The 17,420-nt window shown below is 41.5% G+C and overlaps 1 protein-coding gene across 1 annotated transcript in view; it reads right to left on the reverse strand.

Annotated features, from left to right (window-relative positions):
* Nucleotides 1–2,859: 2,859 nt before the first annotated feature.
* Nucleotides 2,860–17,420, reverse strand: part of myt1lb (myelin transcription factor 1-like, b) — a 314,795-nt gene continuing 300,234 nt past the window's right edge. The window contains exons 20-22 of the mRNA XM_060934686.1: nucleotides 15,619–15,762; nucleotides 8,405–8,467; nucleotides 2,860–3,182 (exon numbers count right to left, since the gene is read on the reverse strand). Coding sequence (XP_060790669.1) covers nucleotides 3,042–3,182; nucleotides 8,405–8,467; nucleotides 15,619–15,762 — 348 coding nt within the window. The 3' untranslated portion in view covers nucleotides 2,860–3,041. The remainder of the gene's footprint in view (nucleotides 3,183–8,404; nucleotides 8,468–15,618; nucleotides 15,763–17,420) is intronic.

The raw sequence follows: 17,420 nt of genomic DNA on the forward strand, positions 1-17,420 counted from the left end.
ATAGAATGGCTGTGTAACTCACTTATCAATTGAAAAAAAAAACCGAGAGGGGGAGATTGAGCTCTCAGTCTCTCAGTAGTCGAAAAAGGAATTTGTGCTGGCTTGTGTGATTATCAATTTATTCGTTTTTGTCATTTCTATTTATAGTTAAGTTTTCAGTGACACATTCACAGTCATCAGAAACTTTTGCCTTATGATAATATTTGAGTTTCTGCTGCCCTCTGGTGGCCAAGCACCATAAATACACAATAAATCCAACAGCCACTTAAAATAACAGATGTGAGGGTTGTTGTTGTTGTTGTTGTTGTTGTTTTAATCAGTTTCCACACAGCCAGAATTCACTAGAGCTGTGCTTTAAAAAGAAAACGTTTATACAAGTGTTTAAAACTTTGAGCACATGTATACAATCCATTTATTACTGTAATATCTCAGATGTTTGAAAGATATTAGTTATACAATACTGTGGCAACACAATTTTTCTTTATTCAGAGTAAGATGTGTCAACATCCAGCATGACAAAAGTTGTACAAATTCCACAATTTAAAAATGAAATCAAAGAAACAAACAAACAAACGAACAAACAAACAAAAAGAAAAAATCACAGCAACTTGTGATCTTACACATTTATAGCAAAATTAAAACGTCAACAAATTCATGCTGTGTAGTACAAAAATAAATCAAACTTCAGTTCCACAGAGAGCACAATAGTTTATACAAAATCCTGTCTTCATCGATGAGTACTCAAATCAACCTTGAAATCAAAGGAATTTAAAATAAATAAACTCTGATGAATTCACAATAATTCATATGAAAGTTCAGCATTCTAATATGTGACACCTTTTTTTGTTTTTCCCAAGGTAAATAGTCACAGATATATATATTTTTTTAAATTATTTGATATCAATGTAGCAACAGTAGATGAGCAGCGTGTTTGTGCTTTAAATCCTTTTTCCATTGTACTGATAACAATAATTTATTCAAAAAACTGATACTAGCTATTATTCTATTGAAAGCATTACTATATTGGCAAAAAGCTGCAGACACAATGCTGTGATGAAAGGCAGATGCAGTTATGGAGGATGGCGTCCGAAAAGAGGCCAGAGCTGTACAACAATGGAGATCAGGTGAAAGACAAGCACCTTCGCATTCGCTCCCCAAAAGGCAAAATATTAATTAACATAGCTGCTACTCAAAACTAAATGTGAGAGAAACTAGACATACAGTAGAAGTGCAACATCCTGCAATTCTACTTTGGACTCCATCTTAGTGTCCCTTTATACTGGGATTTTCCTCCTTGTATTGTTATTATTATAATTATTATTATTATTATTATTAATCATGATGACGATGATGATTAATTTTCTTGTTAAATGATTTTGTACAGTGATTGACATAAAGTGCAGATGGGGATTTGTAATGATTATAGATGATACAAAAAAAAAAGAAAGAAAGAAATACCAAAAAAGTCATACTATTACTGGTAAAGATATTGTCCTCATTTTTATTCAGATTCCCTGCAGTCTCCTTCTGATACAATTGAACATCCTTGACGTAATGCGTTCCAATTGTGTGCCGAAGAGACACCTGGAGATTGCACACCACCAGTATTTAGTCATTATATATCTTTAGGACAAGTGCAAATAGTCTACTGGCACATAAGTGGGGACAATGACCCTGTTCGTCCCGCTTTCATAAATTATATTTATATATATTTATTCTACAAAACCCTTCTTTTTTTCCATTTCCCAAGTACTGCTTACGTTTATGTAAAACCATCAGAACATGGAAACAAAGGTGTCCCCGTGCAAAGGCATAAATAAAGGAAATGGATCTCACAAATCACTGCTTGCCTCTAAATTTTTATGTCCAAGTACAGTATACTATACCCCTGTTGAAAAATTTTGTATTACAAGATTTATATAAAAAAATCAATCATTTACATAGAGTAAAAAGTTTCAGTTGTTTCCCCACTAATGACTACAAACAGGAAATTGCATATAGCCCAACTGTCTTTTTTTTTTTCCCCCACAGATTGCTACTCATCGCCATAAATGTTGTCAAGTCGTATATTGCTGATATGATGTGAGACTCGTGCTACTGATATATCAGGATGAGGCTAAATGAACACTGATGCTGGGGCGAACCTCTGCTGCCATTACACTAATGCAGATTTAATGACAAAAGCTCTTTACCAACACAAAAATCACATAATGTTCATTGCTAAGTTCTGGGACTTCCACCATTAGGTTTCCGTGTCATGATGTTTACAATAGAACTGCGACATTCATACATCACGTTGATTTCCTTTCGCTGTTTGTTTTCCTCGAGTCTTCATCGACCCACCGTGTACAGGTGCCAATAATAAAACTCCTCAAGCATAGTCGAAAAATAAAACGCAGTCTGTCCTTTTGCACACAGAAAATTAAAAAAAAACCAAACAAAATCACAGAGGAGAAAATGGTTTAAAAAGTCGGTATACACTGAGTTCCCAGTTTATTAATTATTAGATCAATATACCTAATAAACCTTTTTTTCTTCAATAAATAGGTACATTGTTCTACGGTATAATAAACTGGTATAAAAGCGATCCCCTCAGTGTATCCCTGCATGTCCATTACTTTGATGCAGTTGTTTAACTTTCTCAAACTAAAATCTTTTTTTAAACAGCAAGCATTAAAAAAGAATGTATATCCAATATCATTTGCCTTACTGTTCAGAAATATACACTAAAATGTGCATACATGAGCAGCTAAAAATGTTACATCACACTATGTGAGCTCATATGAAAACGTACAAAATGTGAAATGCCTTCAAAAACTAGTTTGACATTAAATTTTTCAAAGCAAGACCCAAAATAAAGAGAAATTAAAAATCATGAATTGTAAGCATAACACTTTTTTTTTTTTTTTAAAGAACATATGTGAATATTTAACACTGTCTGCTAAATTACAGCAGCAAACCATGAGGCAATTTCGATCCCATATCTCCTGTGTCCTAATGGTCCCCTTCTTTCCCCCTTTGCTCTGAGGTTTGCTGAGTGGCTAGACTTGTATTCCTTGTACTGCTTGTTTTATATTCTCCAGTAGCGCTTTGTTCTCTGGACTCTGGTACTGCTCTTGATTTGTGTACATATCCGTCAGAGTCGTTACGTACGCGTCGAAGTTCTGTTCGTTTATTGGATCCTGTGAACACATAGACCAAAGATTATAATGGTGAAGGAGAGACACGGAGATGATTCTGTACCGTAAACACATCTTAGAACACCACAAACTGTCATCGGCTTTGATGTGATCACATGAAGAGCGTCACTCGAAGGGAACGGGGAAGAGTAGGATGTGGAATGTAAGACTGATAGAAGAGGTGGTCAGGACCCTGATTGGTGTATAGTGTTTATCTAGACTAGAGGATGATCAGATGTCAGATAGACGTGATGTAAATGTGCAGAACATGCACACGGATCAAAAGTATAAGCAACATGGCTGCACCACAATATCATGGCAACACTACATCTATTTTGTCCTTTCACTACTAACATACCAGGAAACTGGATCTTTCTCAAGGCTAAGCTGTGACAGGATAAAAAGAGTGTTTAAAATTTATTTAAAAAAAATATATAGGGTGATATTTACATCACTTAAATAGTTTAAGCGTAATTCGCCCAGTCACACTTCCAGTCTGCTGTATATACTTTACTTTGCATCTTCTTACTTTTTTTATTTAATTGTATCGCAGTAGTTTTCAAGTTTTTTGCATCCAGGGACCCCTTTAACTATAAAATGATCTGGCTATTTATAGAGCTTTTTATTCTGGAACTTTATACTCAACACATTAGGAACCAGAAGGGCACTCGGTAGAGTGCATATCTCCATGAAGCCACATATTATCAACATCAAAATCAAAAGAATTGAACCTAGGATAATACTAAAACTGTCCACCAAATTTCATCCAAATCCGTTCACTACTTTTTGAGTTACGTTGGGAAAAGGCACGGATATCCTGGATCTGCATACATATCCGGATTTGCATCAAAATCTAATCAATTGTTCCTTGGCCCATGGTTCACTTTTCCTCAAAATTTCATCAAAATCTGTTCACTGTTTTTTGAGTTATGTTGGGAACAGACAAACAAACAAAACATAACCTCCTTCAGCAACGTTGGTGGAGAAAATAAGTGGACATTATTTTTTTAGTATTATCCCAAACCCCTTATCCTGTGCAGGGTCGCGGGCAAGCTGGAGCCTATCCCAGCTGACTACGGGCGAAAGGCGGGGTACACCCTGGACAAGTCGCCAGGTCATCACAGGGCTGACACATAGACACAGACAACCATTCACACTCACATTCACACCTACGGTCAATTTAGAGTCACCAGTTAACCTAATCTGCATGTCTTTGGACTGTGGGGGAAACCGGAGCACCTGGAGGAAACCCACGTGGACACGGGGAGAACATGCAAACTCCGCACAGAAAGGTCCTCGCCGGCCACGGGGCTCGAACCCAGAACCTTCTTGCTGTGAGACGACAGTGCTAACCACTACACCACTGTGCTGCCTATTTTATTTTATTATTTATATTATTTGTTTTTGAGTTACTCAGATTTGGATTAAACCCTAATTGAATTCAAGTGACCAGTTAAACTTTCTAATAACTATAAGAACTCAATAACTAATAAAACAGCTTTGATAATTGTGGTTAGTATTTCCACCACTGTAACTACTACTACTACTATTACTACTACTACTAAAATCTCACCCCCCCGGCAATGTTTCACAAACCCCTGGGGGTCCCCCTGTCCCACTTTGAGAACCACTGTTATATGGTTTTAGGGTATTGCATTGGTTCATTTTTTACTTAAAGAGACTAAAACAATGAAGAGAGTGAGGTCATTATGCAGGGTTTTAAATGTCAGCTGTTCAGGTTACGTGTTTAAACTTCAAATGACTCAGTCAGTGAATGAAAGCATGGACAAAAAAAAAACCAACTACGCAAGCATGATAATATACATTTATCATGTATATGGAGACCAGTATATTGACAGTATATTGACAAGAAATGATTCAGGATTCATCAAATGGTTTATGATTCATCAAATGATTCATGATTCATCAAGTAACTCATGAATCATCAAATGATTTATCATTTATTAAATGACTCATGATTCATCAAATAATTTACAAATTATTAAATGAGTCATGATTCATTAAATGATACATTGATACATTGGGCACAAACACTGATCAGCAATAATATGACCACTGACAGGTGAAGTAAATAACATTGATGATCTCATTACATTGGCACCTGTCAAGGGGTGGGATACATTAGGCAGTAAGAGAACAGTCAGTTCTTGAAGTTGATGTGTTGGAAGCAGGAAAAATGGGCAAGCGTAAGGATATGAGCAACTTTGACAAGGGCCAAATTGTGATGGCTAGATAACTTGGTCTGAGCATCTCCAAATGGGACAGCTTGTGGGGTGTTCCCAGTCAAAGCCCCTCTTATGCCAGAATCTGGTCTTCCTAGGCAGTCTTCTGTCCCAGTACTAACCAGCTCTTTAAGGTGTATGGGTGCAGCACCAATCTCCATTTCAGTAGCCCTCAGCCTCTCACCTATACAGCTAGGGTTACAGTCTGGTCCTCTGGTAACCACAAGAGTTTGACTTCTCCACTCACATTTGTATTGTGCCTTGCCAGACAGTAGTTGGTACCATTTTTATGATGGTCTTTGGTATGACCTGACTGCGAGTAGAACTCACAACCTCCCAGGCAAGAGGTGGACACGCTAACCACTAGGCCAATTCGCTGTCTTGCAGTGGTTAGTACCTACTAAAAGTGGTCCAAGGAAGTGCAACCAGTGAACCGGCGACAGGGTCATGGATGTCAAAGGCTCATTGATTCGCGTGGGGCACAAAGGTTAGCTCATATGGTCCAATCCCACAGAAGAGCAACTGTAGCATAGAACAAACTGCTGAAAACGTTAATGCTGGCTAAAACAGAAAGGTATCAGCATTAACTTTTTCAGCAGTTTGTACTACACACTGTAAAAAAAAGTGTTGTTTTGAATTAAAAAAGTGAGTAACTTAGTTGCCTTAAAATTTTGAGTTCATTAAAACTCATATAGTAAGTTAGCATAATGAGGCATTCAAGTTGTGCTAACTTACTATACGAGTTTCAACAAATTTGAATGCAACCAGGTTAATCACTGTAGTAAAGTGAGAGAACAGTAACCTTATCCTGCCTTGAACCCAGGTCTACAGGGTGCCAAACCTGCACCCTGACCACAACACCAAAGAGCCAAGCTCATTGGTACAGCAGTCAGAGCACATACTCAACTGTAGTGATGGGCACTCCATCACACTGCCCTCCCCTTTGGGAGGCGCACCTGTGCACTTCATGCACACAGGCATCCCTCACGCATCCCCCAGCTGTACTTCTACCATGCCAGGGTGTGCCATACAGTCATGCTTCACTCATCTCTGGGGTCCCTCGCACAGTGGTCACCTATCCTGGTGGTCTCTCGTATGGCTCACACACAGGGCACACCTCCGATGGCCTCACGGCAAGCCATCCCACTTCTGACACCAACTGTACTGAAGGGAGAGAGCAGTCACCTCACTACAATCGCTTTTTTAAATTCCATCCATCCATTATCTGTCACCACTTATCCTGTTCTACAGGGTCGCAGGCAAGCTGGAGCCTATCCCAGCTGACTATAGGCGAGAGGAGGGGTACACCCTGGACAAATCGCCAGGTCATCGCAGGGCTGACACATAGGCCAAGTTTACATTAGACCGTATCTGTCTCGTTTTCTTCGCGGATGCACTGTCCGTTTACATTAAACCGCCTGGAAACGCCGGGAAACGGGAATCCGCCAGGGTCCACGTATTCAATCTAGATCGTGTCTGGTCCGGTGCTGTGTAAACATTGAGAATACGCGGATATGCTGTGCTGAGCTCTAGCTGGCGTCGTCATTGGACAACGTCACTGTGACATCCACCTTCCTGATTCGCTGGCATTGGTCATGTGACGCGACTGCTGAAAAACGGCGCAGACTTCCGCCTTGTATCACCTTTCATTAAAGAGTATAAAAGTATGAAAATACTGCAAATACTGATGCAAATACTGCCCATTGTGTAGTTATGATTGTCTTTAGGCTTGCCATCCTTCCACTTGCAAGTGGTAAGTGATATGCACTGGGATCACACACACAGCGGCTCAGTCCCGAATCGTGGCTCGTGCACTTCACTCGCGCGCAGGGCCGGAGTGCACACCCTCCAAAGGGCACTCGCTGTTCAGGGCAGAGTGATTTGGAGCGCAGGATGCCTGCGGAGCCGAGCGTATCCGTGTATTGGTGTTGCTGTGTGCACGTGAATCGTGTATTGGTGTTGCTGTGTGCACACTAATCGTTTTAAAAACGTTAATCTGATGATCCGCTGATACGGTCTAATGTAAACCCCACCATAGAGACACACAACCATTCACACTCACATTCACACCTACGGTCAATTTAGAGCCACCAATTAGCCTAACTTGCATGTCTTTGGACTGTGGGGGAAACCGGAGCACCCGGAGGAAACCCACACAGACACGGGGAGAACATGCAAACTCCACACAGAAAGGCCCTCGCTGGCCGCTGGGCTCGAACCCGAACCTTCTTGCTGTGAGGCGACAGTGCTAACCACTACACCACCACAGCTCTTCTGTGGGACTGGAGCATATGGGCTAGCCTTCGTGCCCCATGCGAATCAGTGAGCCTTTGACACCCATGACCCTGGGTTGTCCTTCCTTGGACCACTTTTGGTAGGTACTAACCAGTGCATACCAGGGACACCCCACAAGATGTTCCATTTTGGAGATGCTCAGACCCAGTCATCTAGCCATTACAATTTGGCCCTTGTCAAAGTCACTCAGATCCTTACGCTTGCCCATTTTTCCTGCTTCCAACACATCAACTTCAAGAACTGACTGTTCTCTTGCTGCCTAATGTATCCCACCCCTTGACAGGTGCCAACGTAATGAGATAATCAATGTTATTCACTTCACCTGTCAGTGGTCGTAATGTTATAGTTGATCAGTGTATACATGCATATGTACAATGAGTTACCCATAATACACTCGCAAATCCATGTATTTGAAGTAGTAACTGAAACACCACAAGTACAAATACAGCTGAGAACGAGGCTCATTTACTTCTTTAGCACTGGCTTGTGTAAACCATTGTACCAAATCATGTTCGTCATGTCCCATTTACCACAACAATGTATGCAAATTAAATGAGCTATACCACGATAAACAATATTTCTGTTCAAAGAAAACCATGCAAATAGTTTTGGAGAGATGAGAGTATGGAAAGGATGAAGGAAACAAAAGAGCAGGAGAGGAGTAGACTGTGAAAATGATTTCCTTACTCGCTGATGCAACTGTAAACAGCTGTTATTTCTAATCGGAGGTTCTTTGTGTAGCGGCGGTTTCTAGAGAGGAAGGCAGAAATCTATTAGCCGACTGTATTCAGCATGAAACATCTTCCATCTCTGTGGGCTTTTCCCATTTCTGCACATCATACCTGATCCAGGAATTAGTTTCACATCCCCAGACCTCATCACAATTCCTATCAGTCATTAAGTTCAAGGGCCACAAACCAGGTTTTTGAATAGATAATAGTGTTGATAGTGTTGATTTAACGTACTGGACATGACAAAGTCTGAAGAAAACCTGTCTGATCATTTAAAATTCATATACTCATATATCTACAAAACAGAGAGTAAGCATTAAACACATCTGATAAAACTCTGAACACACAAATACATTGATTATTTGAAAACTGACAATATATTTTTAATAGCATGTGTAAGCTTAAACATCATATTTTCTCGTATGTTTATCGTACTGCCATGATATCCGTTTGTGAAATGGATTCAAAGTGATTCTTCGCTGTCAATTCATTTCTCCTTATGTAAAGGTCTGAAAATAAAAAGCAAAATGAATGCTATGGAAGAAAGCCGGTTTTGGTGATGTCTTTTAAAATTGGTCAACTAAAACGTATACATACAGGATATGCATTGCAAATAATAGCTTAACACTCCATGTGGCATGTGAAGTAGCCTGGATAATTAATCTTTCATCTCATGTACACTACCTGTACAAAGGTTTTGATGTGTCACTGACAGAAATTTTGTCAAATGGTAAGAGATGAGTAAGACTTTTACTGAAATGCCATTTTATTAGTCGGATGATTCCACTGGGTTTCAGTCATGTGACTTTTCTTATCGGTTTTACCGGAAGTGAAATAGCTGGTGGTCTAAACGGCTGCCGTAGTGCAAACAAACTCGTGATAGCTTATCAGAGTACGCTCGTAATCTAGAAGCTACGTAAGCCGCGAGAGGCCCTTCATATAATCTTTTTTTATTCACCTTGTTATCCCGAGATAACGGTATAATTAATTCAGGATCTCGAGAAAACAACACAACTAATTCGAGATCTCGAGAAAACAAAACCGTTATTTCGAGATCTCGAGAAAACAAAACAATTATTTCATGATCTCAGCTGGATCACTGTATCTCCGTCGGTAGAGACGAAGCCGGGCCAGTCTTCTGCGGAGGTGCCGCGGACTAATTTTGAAATTATCCCTTATTAAAAGACTTAATGCAATCTCTCCCTGTGTCAACCCCTGATCAAAATATTGCCTTATTAGGTGATCGATTATTCCAGACATTCTAATGACCAAAGTTGCGTCTATACAGAATGAGAAATAGCCCCAAAGTCAGCATATCACAAGTCTCTTGGTGCACCTGAATGAACCATTTCTCAGCTGTTTACTCGAGATCATGAAATAATTGTTTTGTTTTCTCGAGATCTCGAAATAACGGTTTTGTTTTCTCGAGATCTCGAATTAGTTGTGTTGTTTTCTCGAGATCCTGAATTAATTATGTCGTTATCTCGGGATAACAAGGTGAATAAAAAAGGATTATATGAAGGGCCTCTCTCGGCTTCCGTAAGAAGCCACTGCTGGCTTTAGATATATTCAGAAGATTGCTACATGCAACGGAATCGACCCCTACAGTCTGGGAAAGAAGGATTTGTTGTACGGTCTCAAAAACTACCCTTCAGTCGAGTTCCCCGACATCTCGAACTATCTGGTGTTGCAGACGTCCTTCTACACAGCAAAACAGATGAAAGCGTGGAAGAGTATGGAGGCTTACAACTTTTCTGTATGTGGCTGGGTAAAGGACCTCGGGATCAAGTCGCTGCTGAATGAATCCTGTATTGTTTTTGCCCGTGTAAGTGTGTTTTTTTTTAAAGCTTTTCGTTCGTCTTTCAACGAAGCGCTGCAAGTTGAAGTGTACACAAACAACAATTGACTTGATTCTCACTTGTGTTGGCTCTTATCTCTCAGCTAAATCATTCACAAAGATCATCCCCTTACGAAAATTAACCATGGTTTTACTATGAAAACTAACCATGGTTTTACCATGGTTTATAGTTATTCATGGTTTTCATGGTTTTTTGGGTAACCATGAAAACCATGGTGCATTTTACCTCAATGTTCACTTAAATTTTTAGGTTCTAAGTAAATGTTAATGTATCTGGGCTGTTAATCGAGATTCTTCTCTACAGCATTGACTGTTGGACAAAAGCATGGTAATACTACAGTTAGTGCATCCTTTTAAAAACCATACTATCCCTTTTTAAACTAATTTCATAGTTACTATGACCTATTACACATACAACTATGATGCTACCACAGCTACTGCAGTATTATGGATAAACCACAGTAATGCTATGGTTGGTTCACAGTACTTAGAATCACCATGAAATACCATAGTAGATCCATGGTTACTACCATGGATGAACCATAGTAATACTATGGTTGGTTCATAGTACTTAGAATAACCATGAGATACCATGGTAGAATCATGGTTCCTACATAAAAACCATGGTAAAACCATAGTAAACCATGGTAGATTTTCATAAGGGTCAGAAACCCCTTTAAAGACCTGGATCTTAGTTAAACAAGACGGAGAAGAAGTGATCACGGCGCATTGAACTGTACGGCTGGGGAAGAATTTTGTCGCGACCTTCATGCATATGGACTTTGTGAGGAGTAAACAAAGAAACAGCTGGGGACTTTAGCACTTCGTGACTAAAGAAAGTCCCGTAAAATAACAACACATAACAAGAAAAGTACTTGGAAAACACTAAGGACAGAGCCGAGAGGGAAATACAAACCTTTCACCAAGTGATCACTGCAAACTCGAGCGTGCTTCAACTCGGCTCCCTTCGATTTCACCGAGAGGTTCACTGAAAAGCCACCTTTCTCGATGTCCTTTCTGTGAAATCCTGTGTTCGTTCACCCTTTTTTTATTAGTTCATGGGGAACCCTGAAGAAACTTTTATCAGTTTCATGGTTTGATCGATTCGAACCACCTAAAACAACGCAAGCGTAAGGCATTTTTCATGCGAGCAATGCACCTTCTCCGTACAAACGCTTTGTCAGCCAAGCTTTGGTAGACCACCAGCTAAAGTTTTGAATAACTTATGAGGCGGATGTGACATCATGTGAAACCCAGCAATATTACAAAAATATCACATGGGTGACTGTGTTCATGTAACAGAGTTGTGTTGTGGGAAATGTATAGATTTTTTATGACCTAAATAATGACTCATGGGAAAGATATTTCAAACATTACATGTTAAATGGGTGCATGTCCATCCATCCATCCATTATCTGTAGCCGCTTATCCTGTTCTACAGGGTCGCAGGCAAGCTGGAGCCTATCCCAGCTGACTGTGGGTAAGAGGCGGGGTACACCCTGGACAAGTTGCCAGGTTATCGCAGGGCTGATACATAGAGACACACTATCATTCACACTCACATTCACACCTACGGTCAATTTAGAGTCACCAGTTAACCTAGCCTGCATGTCTTTGGACTGTGGGGGAAACCGGAGCACCCGGAGGAAACCCACGGGGAGAACATGCAAACTCCGCACAGAAAGGTCCTCGCCAGCAGCTGGGCTCGAACCCAGGGCCTTCTTGCTGTGAGGCGACAGCGCTAACCACTACACCACCGTGCCGCCATGGGTGCACATATAAATGCAAAAAAAAAAAAAAAAAAAAAAAAATATATATATATATATATATATGGGGCGGCACGGTGGTGTAGTGGTTAGTGCTGTCGCCTCACAGCAAGAAGGTCCTGGGTTTGAGCCCCAGGGCCGGCGAGGGCCTTTCTGTGCGGAGTTTGCATGTTCTCCCCGTGTCCGTGTGGGTTTCCTCCGGGTGCTCCGGTTTCCCCCACAGTCCAAAGACATGCAGGTTAGGTTAACTGGTGACTCTAAATTGACCGTAGGTGTGAATGGTTGTCTGTGTCTATGTGTCAGCCCTGTGATGACCTGGCGACTTGTCCAGGGTGTACCCCGCCTTTCGCCCGTAGTCAGCTGGGATAGGCTCCAGCTTGCCTGCGACCCTGTAGAAGGATAAAGTGGCTAGAGATAATGAGATGATATATATATATATATATATATTTCAAGTTCACATTATATTTAAAGTGTCTTTATAGTGGGACGGAAGAGACAAACTATTTAAGTGCTATAGAGAGGCTTTATTAGTGTTTCAATCTGAAACAAGCACTTATAGGTTATAAAGGACAATTCACTTGTGTTTGAAATGTCTTTTTACATTCACCGGCCACTTTATTAGGAAGACCTATCCACCTGCAGCTGTTTTAAGCGGTTCTCTAATCAGCCGATTCCTTGACAGCACCACAATGCATCAGATCACGCAGATACAAATCAAGAGCTTCAGTTAATTAATGTTCAAAATGTTCAAACATCAGAATGGGAAAAATTGTGATCTCTTTCTTTCACTGTGGTATGGGTGTTGGTTTGAGCCAGCTGGACTGGTTTGAGTATTTCAGAAACTGCTCCTGATCTCCGGGCTTTTCACACACAAACAACAGTCTCTAGAGTTTACACAGAGTGGTGCGAAAAACAAAAAACATCGAGTGAGTGAAGTGAGTGAGTGAGTGGGCGACAGGTCTGTGGGTGGAAACAAATGCCTTGTTGATAAGAGAGGTCAGAGGAAAATGGCCAGATTGGTTCGAGCTTTTTGGCCAGGAAGGATATAGCAACTCATAGCAACTCTTTACAACCGTGCTGAGCAGAAAAACATCTCAGCATGCAACAGCAGAACTGAAGAACACATTGGGTTCCACTCCTGCAGCCAAGAACGGGAATCTTAGAATCAAGAACAAGTTCCTATTAAAGTGGCCGGTGAGTGGATATTTACATACTACAGTACATACAGGACCAGTCAAAAGTTTGGACACCCCTACTCGTTTATAGGTTTTTCTATTATATATTTTGACTATTTTCTATATTGTAGAACAATACTGAAGACATCAAAACTATGAAATAACACATGGAACATGTATGGAATTATGTGGGAAATAAAAAGTGTTAAAAAACAAATTATGCTTCATACTTTAGATTCTTCAAAGTAGCCAGCGTTTACTTTGATGACGCTTTGCACACTACTGGCATTATCTTAACATCAGAAAAGGACAAGCTTGGTCTGCCGCCCACAAGTTAGATAAGATTTGGAAGTCTTCCCTCCCTAGAAGATTAAAAGTTATGTTCTTCAGAGCAACAGTTGAATCATTCCTTCTGTATGGATCAGAAACACTAACTCTTCCTAAGTCCCTCGAGAAATGTTTAGATGGCTGTTATACCAGACTGTTGTGTCATGCTCTTAACATCAAATGGCAACAAAGAATGTCAAACAAGGAGCTCTACCATGATCTACCTAGACTCAGCAAAGTGGTAAGAAGACGTCGACTCAAGTTTTCTGGTCATTGTTGTCAGGCTAAGAATGAATGTATCAGTGACGTTCTGTTTTGGGAACCATCCCATGGCAAAAGAGGAAGAGGTAGACCGCCTGTCACTTACAGTACATCGACAAACTGGTGGATGATTCTGGGCTAGACATCCTGGGCCTTAAGGCAGCAATGCTGGATAGAAAGCTGTGGCAACACATCTGTTATGATAACCGATGATGTTCGACCTGGTGAGGTGAAGTGAGGCATTGTCTTAATCAGCTTCATGAGGTAGTCACCTGGAATGCTTTTCAGTTCAAAGGTGTGCCTCATCAAAAGTTAATTAGTGCAATTTCTCATCTCATTCATCTCATTATCTCTAGCCGCTTTATCCTGTTCTACAGGGTCGCAGGCAAGCTGGAGCCTATCCCAGCTGACTACGGGCGAAAGGTGGGGTACACCCTGGACAAGTCGCCAGGTCATCACAGGGCTGACACATAGACACAGACAACCATTCACACTCACATTCACACCTACAGTCAATTTAGAGTCACCAGTTAACCTAACCTGCATGTCTTTGGACTGTGGGGGAAACCGGAGCACCCGGAGGAAACCCACGCGGACACGGGGAGAACATGCAAACTCCGCACAGAAAGGCCCTCGCCGGCCACGGGGCTCGAACCCGGACCTTCTTGCTGTGAGGCGACAGCGCTAACCACTACACCACCGTGCCGACCTAGTGCAATTTCTTGCCTTCTTAATGTGTTTGAGATCAAACAGTAAATAGTAAATAAAAATACAGTAAATAGCCCTATTCAACACCACAACTGTAGTAATCCATGTTATGTCAAGAACCGCTCGACTAAGTAAAGAGAAATGACATCCATCATTACTTTAAGACACAAACTGTCTTTTCTCATCTCATCTCATTATCTGTAGCTGCTTTATCCTGTTCTACAGGGTCGCAGGCGAGCTGGAGCCTATCCCAGCTGACTACGGGCGAAAGGCGGGGTACACCCTGGACAAGTCGCCAGGTCATCACAGGGCTGACACATAGACACAGACAACCATTCACAGTCACATTCACACCTACGGTCAATTTAGAGTCACCAGTTAACCTAACCTGCATGTCTTTGGACTGTGGGGGAAACCGGAGCACCCGGAGGAAACCCACGCGGACACGGGGAGAACATGCAAACTCCGCACAGAAAGGCCCTCGCCAGCCACGGGGCTCGAACCCGGACCTTCTTGCTGTGAGGCGACAGCGCTAACCACTACACCACCGTGCCGCCCCGAACTGTCTTTTATTTAATAAAAATAAAGAAAACCCATTGACTTAGAAGTTGTGTCCAAACTTTTGACTGGTACTGTATATGCAAGTGTAATTTATGTAAAAAGTATTATTAAGACAAACTATCACATCTGTATCGCTGCTCTTCAAATGTATCTTGTCAGTGTATATGTACCGTCCTCTCGATATGCTGCTGAAATAATGATAAGAAATGTTTGTTATTTTGTTTAGCCATTTTACACAATTTCTGACAGTGACCCTGTTCATAAGATCATATGGATCATGCTGATCGGCCCCTGTCCCTTTTATTATCGCTGACACACTCATTCATATCTCCTGAGCGCTATTACACTGGCAATGTACAGTACATTATAAAGCAGTTGCATCGGAACATTGCATGCAGAGTCAAGTGTTGCCTGAAGCCACAGAGAGCTATGATCTGAAAATCAACAAGCGGCAGCGCAATGCTCTTTGCTTTCCATAACTTGCCCGCTATCCGTTCTCGATGGTGGCCCTTACCATATGAGGGAGCTGGATATTAGCTAAACTGTTAATCAGTGACTGGCTGAGGTTGGCCAGCTCATGCAGGAGAGATTCATTTTGCTGTTCAATCACCTTGTTTTCTTCCTCTATCGACTTCAGATTAGTCTCCATGGTTGTAATCTGTTGGGAAAATAATGATCAGAGGTGTTAATTATGGATATATAGGGCAGCTAAACACTCACTCACTCCTTCCAGCTTGTCCCAGTTATATAGGTGGGGTCACTGCCATGTGGACCCTATTGAGCCACATGTCATATTAATTGGAGCATGGTTTTACGTTGGATGCCGTTCCTGCCGCAACCCTCCCATTTCCAGGCTTGGGACCAACCATTCACATACAATGGACAATTTAGAGTAGCCAGTTAACCTAAATGCATGTCTTTGGACTGCTGGGGAAACCGGAGCACCCGGAGGAAACCCACGCGGACATGGAGAAAACATGCAAACTCCACACACAAAGGCCCCCGTTGGCCGCTGGGCTCGAACCCAGGACCTTCTGGCTGTGAGGTGATAGTGCTAACCACCGTGCCGTTGTACACTCTCAGACATAAACATTCCATCAAGAATGTCCATGTGGAGTACATTATTATTAGTATTATTGTTGTTGTTGTTGATGATAATGACATTTCCAGGTAAAAAATACATACTAAAGGTACAAAAAAATCTGCTACCTTTTTATTTTTTCCCCTGAGAATATAGAGCTAACATTTTAGTCCTAAAGTTTATTCTTGCCCCACCCCATAACTGGATTTTAAGGCAAACCTCTTCTTATCGAAATTTTTTTAATAACCCTAATCTCTGACTATGTCATCGCTTGTTTACCGCAGTGCATTATGGGCGATACCCGGGGTCATCTCCGCCGCATTGTTTACTTTGGCCTTTGTTAAACACTGCATTGTTCTGTCTAACCAGTTTTAACCATGCTGCCTAATGCCTCGGTCACAACCGGCCATACGTGCTCCTACGGCCGGTCTACGTGCAAAAAACTCAAGAAATGCACGGAGGGCGCGCGTGAAATGCACGGAGGGCGCGCGTGTGACGTGCTGATTTTCGAGCCGTAGACTGGCTGCAGACCGGCCGCAGAGGTTCTTTGTCATGTCAAACAAACTCTACGGGCGCTTACGTTTTTTTCAGGTTGCAAGACAAACTTACGGCCAACGTGCGTCTTTCTCCACGAACAAAAAAAAAACGCAGCGATTTGGGAAACGCCAAAAATCGCAAGGCCAAAAAATCGTACGTCCGGTTGTGACCTAGGCTTAAAGTGAACTGCTGTGTGCTTTGCTGTGTCTCCACAACAAAGAGAACACCTCATTTGAGCTTTTATCAGATGCCAGTCGAGAAGAAGAGAAGAAAGAAATGGATAAGTTTAATTCAAACTGAATCGAAATGGACAAGCATTTGTAGCTTACATTTCTCTGGTGGGAAAAAGACGGACTTAAACTGTGACCCAGCAATATTTCCATGGTCTGCGGAACGGCCTTCGGTTATAGAAGAGTATAACAATCGACACTGTTCATCGTCTGAAACTAGCGATATTCCAAAGCCTGTAAAACAAAGAGGCATTCTTCGGCCTTTGCCTCTCAACGTACCAAAGCACTCGGCAGCCGAATGAGCCTGTCGGACCGATAAAACTCCCAAACCACGAAGGGTTCTCTTTTGGGTGTGTATGATTTTCAGTGTACCTCACTAGCGGCATTTATTGAAGAAAATGCATTTATACTGAACATGACACGGCAGATCAGCGGGTTTCCAAAGATTTTTTTTGTAATGTTTCCTGA

This window comes from Neoarius graeffei, chromosome 11, assembly GCF_027579695.1.
Source record: "Neoarius graeffei isolate fNeoGra1 chromosome 11, fNeoGra1.pri, whole genome shotgun sequence".
Classification (NCBI taxonomy): domain Eukaryota; kingdom Metazoa; phylum Chordata; class Actinopteri; order Siluriformes; family Ariidae; genus Neoarius; species Neoarius graeffei.